This window comes from Pelobates fuscus, chromosome 1 (genome assembly GCF_036172605.1).
Source record: "Pelobates fuscus isolate aPelFus1 chromosome 1, aPelFus1.pri, whole genome shotgun sequence".
NCBI classification, from domain to species: domain Eukaryota; kingdom Metazoa; phylum Chordata; class Amphibia; order Anura; family Pelobatidae; genus Pelobates; species Pelobates fuscus.
Genome location: NC_086317.1, coordinates 228,800,600 through 228,812,880, shown reverse-complemented (window position 1 = coordinate 228,812,880; position 12,281 = coordinate 228,800,600). Strand labels below are relative to the sequence as shown.

Below are 12,281 nucleotides of genomic sequence, written 5' to 3'. Positions count from 1 at the left end.
CAGGCAGATATATTGACACACAGACACACAGACATACTGACACACAGACATACTGACACACAGACATACTGACACACATGTAAAATGTACATTTTTAAACCCACCCTCCAGTTTCCTACCTTTTGCTGGAGGGTGGATTCCATGGGGTCCAGTGTGGTGCCTGAGGATGATGGGAGTGAGGATCCCCCATCCTCACTCCCTCCCAGCCGGCTGCCGGAAAGCAAGGGGCCCGGTCGTGGGGGGAAAGAGCGCCCGACCGGGCCCCTGCTGATACAAGCCCTCCGGGTGGCCCTAAGTGCATGGGCCACCCGGTGGGACTCAGAGGACGGGGAACATTTTTTACATATTTTTTTTTTTTAATCTAATTACATGTTTCTCCCCCCTCCCTGCTTACCTTGTCCAGGGAGGGGGGAGATTCCATGATCCCTGGTGGTCCGGTGGGGGGGCCCCCGGCTCCCCTTTACTGCAGAGGGGGCCCAGGCAGCACACAGCTTCTCTTCTCTCCTCTGTTCCAATAACTCTTGCGAGACCCGCGGAGCGTTGCCATGGCAACCGGGTCTCGCGAGAGTTATTACAAGAGAGAAGAAGCTGTGTGCTGCCTGGGCCCCCTCTGCGGTAACAGGGAGCTGGGGGGCCCGCGGCTGCACACATAGATAGCGATATTCGCTATCTATGTGTGCAGGGAGGGAACGTGGGGCCCAGGACTGCCAGAGCAGTCCGGGCCCCCCCCAGGGCCGCCGGGCCTGTGACAACCGTCATGGTTGTCACCCCCTGATGGCGGCCCTGATAATGACTATGCTCCTCCCCTCCATGACACTGTCAAAAAGGGGCCAAGCATGGATGTCATTACAATTATGCCCCCCCCTGGAAAAATTCCTGCGGACACCCATGATAGATCCTATCACTTAGTGCAGCAATGTGCAAGCAAACTGGAAACATATATGAGTACCAACCCTTCCGAGATGCAGATGCAGGTGTAACTGGATAACTCTGTACCCTGGCTAGCGGAATGCTGCCCACATCACACTTGTGTGGCCACAAACATCAATAGCTTTTGTAACATGTTAGTAGGTCGCTTTTATTGCTCTTCTGAATTTAGATTTTTTTCTTTTCATATAAAGTAGACAAACTGATTTGTCATGACATGATGTTACTCATAACATGCAGGTAAATATTACCTTATTATTGCATACATGAATGTGTTTGATGACTTCTTTTTTCCAGTTCTTCCAATGGGTTTCCCATTATGTAAGTCTGGCTTATTGGTTTATCATCTTTAATCTGAGATCATGTTCATTTCTTGAATAATACAGTTATATTCACATTACTCTTGTCTATTCAAACATCTCGAAATGAATCCTTACAATATAAAAAACACACTGTGTGGGATGAGGCCTGGCAACCATGCTGAACAGAAGCAACTAGTACATAGAAAAAAGTAAGGATTATCAAAGGGGACTGACTTTGACACAATGAGTGTTGGATGGCATTTTGCGCTGCCTCTGGACCCTTGCAGGAAACTTGTTTTATTGTTTCGGCCCCCATTTATATGCACAGAATACTATGCTTATTATGTGTTTAATTGTTCGCTTAGAGTCATTGTTGGCTTAACCTCTCTATCTTTCCCTTCTCTATTATCTATACTTTGGTTGTTCAAGCTTTATCGCCTCATTATGTTACAAAATGGGGTTCTGACATCGCTAGCTACACTCAACTTTTACCATGATTAACTTCAATAAACGGACAGATTGTCAAAAAACAAACAAACACACTATGTGCATTACTGAAACAGTCTTTTAAAGTGACGCCACCAGTAGTTTAGGTTTAAGTAGGTACTGTAACCGCTACATCTCACAGAAGTAGTTAAAGTGTCTGAAGTCCAATGGTGTGGTCCTTCCATCAGAATTCAACCATTGAAGCCTTTTCAGCCTGTCCTTTGTCATCAACCAATTTCAGACTGCAACTTCTCAAGCTCGTCCGGTCATTATTCACTTACCAAACGTGCTGGCGCAGGAAACCCGCAGCTGTGACAAAGATAAAAACAAAGAAACACAACACAAAACATAAATTCCACAACAGAACAACTGGGGGAGGATGGGAAAAGTCACTGCCAGGCTCCCTCGGCCATGTTCACCAGCAGTCTGGTAAATTTCCCAGAATTACCCTCTTCCAATTGTAAAGACAACTGTATCCATTTGATTACTATGGCAACTCCTCAGGGCAACAGTCATGCTTCCCCCTCCACTCCGGTGGTTGGCCTTACCTTCAAGTGTGCTTGACTAATGAGGAAGTATTAGCTTGAGCAGCAATGGATGTCTGTGATTGGCTGAGAGTGTCACCATTGTGGGTATGAATTGTTATGGCAAGAAGGAAGTCTGTAATCTCTGCTGTAACCATATCTCCAGTCGGGGCTGGGTTTTGGGTAACCAGAGACCCTTTTTACACTGCTAAAAATGTCATGTCTATGTTAATTACAGTATCAATACATTTAATTACATAAGTAAGAATGGACCTCTGTGGAGAGGTTTTTAAAATGATCAGTGACATCATTGGGAATTACGTTGGCAATTGGAAGACGGGATACTGTATGTTAACATCGGAATTATAGTAACAAGCCAGCATGAGCATATAAGATTTTATGAGCAACACTAGTGTGCCTTTAACCCCTTAAAGACACATGACGTGTGACATGTCATGATTCCCTTTTATTCCAGAAGTTTGGTCCTTACGGGCTTAATGGGCATATCATATTATTGGTTTGAGGTTACTTTTGTAATTTTCTAACAAGGCATTAAAAAAAAACAACAACAATGAAATACGCTCCAAAAGGATGCCAATTTTGCAAACTTGAAGGTTCAATTTAACATTATAAGAAGGAAAAAAAGATGGGAAAGAGGAAAACAGAGAACATAGAAGGAGAAATAGTAAAAGGAGATGGACGATGTGCTACAAGGTGGATTAAACAGAGAGACCCGTGGGAAAGTCCACTGTGCATGCATTATGTAGCCATGAATTTGTGTGAACTTTTGATGACTGTGTTTGGTTTATTTAGATTGGTGTATTTAGATTCTTCCATCTGCGAATTTTGGCTTCATAAATAAAATTATTGCAATCTGGGTTTTTAAAATCTGTTGCATTTTCCTGTGTGATATTTCTGTTTCTACATGATTTATGTTATTTATTGAGTCTTAACCAGTTCATCTGCATATAGTATGAGCAGACCCTTGAAAATAGACAAAATCTCTATGTATTTGTTCATATCTCAATATTAATGTATTGCTCTCACACCCTCATGATGATGGGCTCAGTGTGGTTGTACAATGTATTATTACTGTGTTAACTTGTGTATATACTGTGTGTGTATCAGTTAAAGTCACATATTTCATCACCAGTTTGTTATAATTACTTTTATTTCTAAAATCTGAGTTATTCATAGGTTTAACCCCTCTTCCGCACCCCTCATGCATTCTACCCACTGAATTTATTTAACATTTTATTGTACATCAATTTAGTATGCAGTGCACAACAATTTATGTGTATCTACTGCAGGTGTTGACACATTTATTTTCATGCATAAATTTTTTTAGTTATTCTTTAATTAAAGGCTATCCTTTTCCTGGGATGCCCACTCAGAATTGGGTGGTTCTCGAAACTGACCACTAAGATTGTCAAAGTGTCCCTATATTTACAGTAAATAGTCTGTATAAATAATTCTGTAATTACATAGCTACCGGTATGTATTTGAAGCTAAAAAGAAACACATCTGCCAAATTCAACCAGTCCCAAATTACTGCAATTTTGCATGAGTGGTCAAAAATACAGACAATAATTCTAAGCTTGACTGTGTAGCAAGGCTGCTACTTCCTTTCTGCATACCTACCAGGGGACATGGGTTTTAAAATGTAGCCCCAAGAATATGATGCTGTATATAGTACTTCACAATTGTATTTTCTGTTTTGGAGATAAACTATGCACATTCGTAAGGTGGAATCCTCGGTTGTAAAGCTGTTCATCTGTGGATGGACAATTCCAGGAGTGTAACTCGAAACAGCAGGGCTCCGGTGCAAAAATCAATAAAGCTCCCCTTCTACAAACCTTGTGTGTGCGTATGATGGAGTTTGATTTTGTGGTGGTTGGCTGAATGTGGTGTGTTGGTAGGGTATGATTGGTGACCAGCTGAGTGTAATTGTTGGAAGGGGTTAGCTGAGTGTGATTGTGTGAGTGGTTGGCTGAGTGTGACTTTGTGTGGTAGAATGACCGTGTTTATTATTAACCCCTTAAGGACACATGACGTGTGACATGTCATGATTCCCTTTTATTCCAGAAGTTTGGTCCTTAAGGGGTTAAACTCCCTTTCTGCTTAGCTTTCCAGGTAAGGGAAGGCTAATCCCAGGTGGCCCTGAGACTTACCTAGGCTATCTGGCATCTGGGGCATAAATGTTTTTTGGCATACCCCCAGAACTGTAAATAAATGTTTTTGTCTCCCTGTATACCACCGCAACCCCCTTTTGTTAGCGAAACTACACACACAGTTACATTAATATAGACATATCCAGTAATTTACATACATTTTATTTTTCATATACATATACACGTTCATATGCATACGCAGCATCATACACAACACTCATGGACTCATATACAGTAAAACATTTTCAAAGAGGCAGGGTCCAACCAGTTTGGACCCTTCCTTGACAGGCAGAACACAAGGACTGTTCAGACCATGGTAGTTCTGCTACTGGACAACTTATTTTTTCCTTTAGAAACTGGTTTAATGTCTGTGCAATGATCTAGGGTCCACAGTAATGAAAGTCTACAACACTGGATTAGGAAGCACCTCCAGTGGCTGTCTGAATGACTCAATTAGAGGTGTAACTAGCCAGCAATGTAAACACTGCTTTTTCTACAGCTTACTGCATTAAGTTGTAGTGGTTCTGGTAATTATAGTGTCCCTATAATAACCCTGTGGGAGATTTGAAGGATAATGGGTAAAACAAGGTAGGTAGGCTGGAAGGGGAAACAGGAAATAACTGAAGAATCAGTGACAGAAAAGTATAGCAGAAGAGAAAGGAATTAATATGATTTAAAACTGAAGGAGAATAGGAATACATACAGAAAATGGCTAAGTGAATAAGGAAATTAACTGGCTCAGGAGAAAGAGTTTGTGAGGAACTGACATGCAAAAAAACATTTTAGTAAGGACAGTTTCTTGACATAATCCAAAGTCTATCTGTATTTTGTGTTTGAATATATTGCTAAGAAGAATGATTCCAGAGAAAGAGCAAACAGAAGTGTACAGATTCAATTTAATTTCTTTAAACCCCAACATGTTAGCATGAACTACAACTCATAATTATTAGAACAATATATAGGATATAGATAAAAATAATAATAAAAAAAAAACTCAATCACAAATGTACAGCATAATTTTATTTGATGGAAAATTAGAGTAGCAATACATTTAATTTCTGAAGGTTTATTACTTTTAACTAATTATTTTAAATAATTACTTAAAAAAAAAAAATATATATATATATATATATATAATGTGTGTACATATATTATATTCTGATGAAAATATCATGTGTGGGACTGAAACATTGAAATGTACGCTATAGCCTGCTTTTCACTAAATAAAACTGTTAACTATAGTCGCCAGAACAACTAAAACGTAATGTATTTGTTCTGGTGTCTATAGCGTGTCCCAGCAGGCCTTTTAATGTAAACACTGCCTTTTCATATAAAAGGCGATTTTTACTTTACTGTCTTGGGACATCTCCAATGGCAGTCAGTCACACGACCACTAGAGGTGCTTCCACGCTTTTCATGAGTCAATGCATTTCAATGAGGAGATGTTGACTGGCGCAGCGAGGCATTTTGGCTGGCATGCACAATAGCCTCCCAATGCTTTCCTAGGAGAAAGCATTGGATTGGCTGAGATTATCCAGTTTGATGAAACTCAGCCAATGGGGCGGAGGATGGATGGGGACAGCCATGACCAGCAAATCATCACCTATTTAAGCAGAGCCGGGAGGGGGCTGGGGGACTAAACAGCTATTTAGACCTATAGTGTCAGGAATACACGTTTGTATTCTTGACACTATGTTGTTTGTTTAAGATTTTCTACAGCAAATCCTGAGTGCACTTCCTTCTTTGATGTGTACATACAGGGTGGGCCAAATTTCAGAGTAGGATTTGACAGATAAATAACTTGTTAATAGTTAAATATTTTCATTTCATTGGTTGTTTCAATAAGCAAAACTGTAGTTTCTGGGATACACTATATCCAAATACAATTCATCATCGTCAATTGCACCCTACCAAATGCACCGTCTGGAGCGGTGTGACCTTGCAGGAAGTTATTGGGCATAAATTTAAGGGCTACAGTCTCAAATATTAACTAATGCAATTGAAAGAGCCCGACTTTTTGAGGCGGCATATGTAGCTCATTTAAAAGATGTCATTTTCCGTAACTAGTCAAACAAATTTCCATACATTAAGCATTCCTTGTATGTAATTGAAATTGGTTCATTATTGGTTCATTATTAAAAAAGCTATTGACGCCTCATACCTAATCTTAATTTTGGCCACCCGGTGTATGTATATACACACAAACACACACTAACCATATATCATCATATACATTACTTATTATGTTTTAAGAAATATAACTAGGTATGCGGCTATAAATATATCTGCTGTCTCTCTCTCTCTCTATATATATATATATATGTATACCAAAAAATAGATGGATATTCAAAATAGACTAACTATGCTCTAAAGGTTTTCAAGAAATAAAGTTGGTGGTAAATGTGTTATAGGTGATATAAGTCAGCCCTCTATACATATATGTTCTTTCATATCATTTTTACTCACTAGTAAAATTAAGTTATATTAAAAAATATAAAGAAAACTACTATTTTTAATTATGCCAACATTGCCTGACAACTGATCAAAATAGTTGAATCGCTGGTATCATTTAGACTAATTGCATTGACTGTTCTTGCAGCCATACAACCTGAAAGAAATTATTTGTTTGCCAAAGCCTTATTTTGATAATTTTACAAATATATAAATATATTTTATATCAAAAGAGTATATATAACATATTGATCAGTGGGCTAGGAATATTTTTGCAACTAATTTTCTCATTTAAATTTCTTTATTTTCACTATTTTTTAATATATATCTTTTCTTTCTGTACATCCTTGCATACGATGCACTATAGTTGCCTATACATAGTGAATATTATTTCAGCCTTTTTTTCTACAGTGTGCAAAAGTACTGACACAGAAAGCAGAACACACAATATTGTATTTTCTTGATGGAATTATTACTCTTTGTAAGACGCATAAGGGTTTATTCACTAAACACTTGAACTGTAGTAAACCTAAACACTGAATTGCAAATTGTACATTAAAATAGCCAAACTGAGATTAAAGCTTATTAGGATTCTGTTTCCAAATGAGCTATTTAGCCCATATTTTGAGATTTGTTTTCAATCTATTACAATTTGCTATTTAGTGAATGAACCCCGTACAAATTTGACCAACAAGGTTATATAAAATGCTGGCTTGCCCCAGAAACCAGCACATTATTATTAATGTACAAGTCTTCCAATAAATGTTTTTACAATTAAAAAAAGAAAAAGAAAAAAAAGAAATGCCTTTTGGGATATATTTACCAGTGACACTGTATTTCATCACAGTAAGATATATGAATATTTGTGGATTTTATATATATATTTTTATATATATATGGTGTTTTAATTTGAGATGTTAGCGGTATATAATTAAGATGAAAATGATGTTTATTGGCTGCATCTATACTACCGTATATTGCTTTGTAGTATTTTTTGGTTGGTAAAGGTTTGTATATGCTTTATGTATTGATAACTTATATATTGGAAGTTTATATTAATCAGATATGGAATGTGAAACAATAAATTCATATTATTGAAGAGATTACAGTTGTAGAATTTCCCTAGGCAGTGATGCTTGTAAGATATTCCCTATACTTACAGATTTCCATTTGTTGTGGTCATTTTAAGATAATGTACAGTTTGACCATATCCCTCTAGTACAGGACAGTGTCACTTTCTACACTCCTAAGGCAGTCATTTAATATCTTTTGGAATGAAATCAAAGTGAAAGAACAAAGCGGATTTGTGTGCTTAGTGTGTTCATCTTCGAGACGTACTATCCTAGAGTTACATTAAAAATTAATTTCTAAGCCCGCACAGAGGTGAAGAAACGAGAGGAAAAAATGACTATGAATGCATATGAGAATATCTTCAGGACGGAGTTCAGATTTACTCTAGAGGCCTCATTAAAATGGACCTGCCCATCCAGTTTCATGCAGCATCCTGTATTTGTAGCGTTGCAACACTCCTGGAAGCAGTTAGCATTGGTAATAGTGGCACAAGATTTTGTACTTGTAGCACACGTGTTACTGCAGCCTCCTTCATATGAGACAGCCGATCCAGAAACTTTTTTTTGGAGCTGCAACAAATATAAACCAAAGACAGATAAGAAGGCTTCTAAATTACATGTAGATTACAACTTCATCATGAAATAATAGTCGACTATTTCAGGTTTATAGCAGAGGTGAGGGAATTCAAATTGTTGTTGTTTTTTTCTTTAACCCCTTAAGGACACAACTTCTGAAATAAAAGGAAATCATGACAGAATATTTCCATCATGTGTCCTTAAGGGGTTAAAATTAAAGTAAACCAAGACTCAAAGTCTCAATTAAAAAAACACGTGAAGCTGACTGTTGTGGCATTCATTTTGTATTTAGGGTATTCCATATGTGTAAACTGAGAAAAGTATAGAACCCAAAGCCAATGTGAAAGACTGGGAAATAGTTAAAGTCTCAAAAGTATTGGATACACCATAAAACTGTATAAAACAAAAAACATATATATATTTACATAGTTACATAGTTACATAGCTGAAAAGAGACTTGCGTCCATCAAGTTCAGCCTTCCTCACATATGTTGTTGCTGTTGATCCAAAAGAAGGCAAAAAACCTAGTCTGAAGCGCTTCCAATTTGGCACAAACTAGGAAAAAATTCCTTCTTGACCCCAAAATAGCAGTCAGATGTCTCCTTGGATCAAGCAGCTATTACCCCACTAATTAGAAATTATATCCCTGTATGTTATGTTTTTGTAAGTATTTATCCAATTGCAGTTTAACCCCTTAAGGACTGGACTTTTTTTGCGATGTTGTACATTTGCGACCAGGCATCTTTTTACACTTTTGTGGTGTTTGTGTTTAGCTGTAATTTTCCGCTCTCTCATTTACTGTTCCTATACAAATTATATATTGTTTTTTTCAGGACAAAAGGGGCTTTCTTTACATACCATTATTTATATAATCTCATGTAATTTAATTTAAAAAAATGAAAAAATATGATGAAAAATTGAAAAAAATACATGTTTTTTGACTTTTATGTGAAAAATCTTTTACTCATCTACAAAAGCGAATGAAAAAAACTGCTAAATAGATTCAAAATTTTGTCCTGAGTTTAAAAATACCCAGTGTTTACATGCTTTTTGCTATTTTTTTGCATGTTATAGGGCTATAAGTACATGTAGGATATTGCGGTTTCAAAACATACATTTTTAAAATGTATCAATAGTGACATTGTAACACTATTATCTGTCATAAATCGCTGAATAACACCCCACATGTACATATTTTTTTTAAAGCAGACAACCCAGGGTATTCAATATGGGGTATGTCCAGACTTTTTTAGTAGCCACTTAGTCGCAAACACTGGCCAAAGTTAGCGTTCATATTTGTTTGTGTGTGAAAAAAGTAAAAAACTAAATTGAACGCTAATTTTGGCCTGTGTTTGTGACTAAGTGGTTACTAAAAAAGACTGGACATACCCCATTTGCAATACCTTGGGTTGTCTTCTTTTGCAAATGGTATGCCATCATGGGGGTAATTCTCATTCCTGGGCTACCATACGCTCTCAAAGGCAACGTAACCAACCTGGCCATTTTCAATGTAAAAATATTTGACCCATATATTTGACCCTGTAACTTTCAAAAACGCTATAAAACCTGTACATGGGGGGTACTTTTATACTCAGGAGACTTTGCTGAACACAAACATTAGTGTTTCAAAACTGGAAAATGTATCACAACAATTATATCATCAGTAAAAGTGCTGTTTGTGTGTGAAAAATGCAAAAAAAGTCACTTTCACTGACAATATCATCGCTGTGATATGTTTTACTGTTTTGAATCACTAATATTTGTGTTCAGCAAAGTCTCCCGAGTAAAACAGTACCCCCCATGTACAGGTTTTAGGGTGTCGTAGAACGTTACAGGGTAAAATACAGTGCTAGCAAATTAAATTCTCTGCAATTTCGGCGTGGGTTGGCAGGCAGGTCCCTCAAATTGCAATTAATAAAATTACTTAATTATGTAAAAATATTACATAAATACGCACGTAGAATTTAAATATATATGCATATTTATATATTTGAAGTCTACATGTATATTTATATAATTATTTATGTAATTTTGTATATGGACATATGAATAGTTCGTATTCTTTTTATTTATTTATATATACATAGATATATATACAATTTCATTCTAAGTGTATTTTGATATAAATATATATATATTAATATCAAAATACAGTTAGAATAAAATTTCGTATAGATATATAATTTTTTAAAAAATTTTTATTATTATTTTTATTTTTTTAATTTAATTTAATTTACTTATTATTTGTATTTTATAATAATATATATATACAATATATATAGTTATTATATATATTATATATATATGTGTGTAATTTAATAATACGTGTATATATATTAATATAAAAATACACTTAGCATGACATTATATATATGATATATAGACATATATTATATAGGTATAATATATGTCTATATATCATATATATATATACACATATATAATAATTTTTTTTATTAACTCTAACTTTAATTTTTTTTTCTGATTTTACACTGGCAGGGAGACTGCCTGTCAGCACAGACAGTCCCCCTGCAGGCAGAGACTAGGACACCTATTGTGACCATGTGGTCGCCCTGTTGGGCGATCACATGGCCACAGGGGTCCTAATCCGCCATGGGGAGACTGTCTGGGCTGCAGGCAGTCTCCCCACAACGGGAGCAACGCCGATCGCCGCCGGGGGAACGACGGCGATCGGGTAAGTACCTCTTAAATTTAGGACGGTTCAGGACCGTCGTCGGTCGGCAACGCAAAAATGCCGATGACGGTCCTGAACCGTCTAGCGTCGTTAAGGGGTTAAACATCTGTAGTGACTCTGACAAAACCACCTCTTCAGGCAGAGAATTCCATATCCTTATTGCTCTTACTGTATAAAAACCTTTTCTTTGCCTTATATGAAATCTCCTTTCTTCCAGCCTAAATGTGTGACCTCGTGTCTCTTGTATAGCCCTATTTATGAATAGATTTCCAGATAAAGGTTTGTACTGGCCCCGAATATACCGTGTTTATCAGCGTATAACACGCCCCGGCGTATAACACGCACCTCATTTTAAGAAGGAAATTTCCCCCCCTCCCATAGTATTCTTCCTCCCTCCCATAGTGTTCCCCCACCCTCATCCTATAGTGTCCCCCCCCTTTCCATAGTATTCTCCCCCCCTCCCATAGTATTTTCCACCCCCTCCCATAGTGTTCCCCCCCTCATCCCATAGTGTTCTCCCCCCCTCCCATAGTGTCCCCCCCTCCCCTTGTCCAATAGTGCACTTTCCCTCCCCTTGTCCCATAATTACTTACCTGTCTTGAAGCGTGGGCCGGCTTCACAGCGCGCACCGCGGTACAGGAACTTAAATTTCAGGTTCCGGTTTCCGGCGGGACTGAAAGGAACTGAGTGCGCACTTCCTTTCAGTCCCGCCGGAAACCGGAACCTGAAATTGAAGTTCCAGTACCGCGGTGCGCGCTGAACACCGGCCCACGCTTCAAGACAGGTAAGTAAACCTTCACATTCGCTCCATAAGACGCACAGACATTTCCCCTCACTTTTGAGGGGAAAAAAAAGTGCGTCTTATGGAGCGAAAAATATGTATATCGGCGTATAACACGCACACATCATTTGCCCACTATTTTCAGGGAGAAAAAGTGTTATACGCCAATAAATACGGTGTTTGTATAAAGTTATCATATCCCCTCTCAGGCGCCGTTTTTCCAAACTAAACAGATTTTATTTTTTTAACCTTTCTTCATAACTAAAATGCTCCATTCCTTTTATCAATTTTGTAGCTC

General features: G+C 37.5%; 1 protein-coding gene across 1 annotated transcript in view; it reads right to left on the bottom strand.

Moving 5' to 3' along the window:
- Positions 1–7,061: 7,061 nt before the first annotated feature.
- The window catches only part of LOC134592149 (uncharacterized), a 75,625-nt gene continuing 70,405 nt past the window's right edge, over positions 7,062–12,281 (bottom strand). The window contains exon 9 of the mRNA XM_063444501.1: positions 7,062–8,501. Within this exon, the coding sequence (XP_063300571.1) occupies positions 8,229–8,501 (273 nt within the window). The 3' untranslated portion in view covers positions 7,062–8,228. The remainder of the gene's footprint in view (positions 8,502–12,281) is intronic.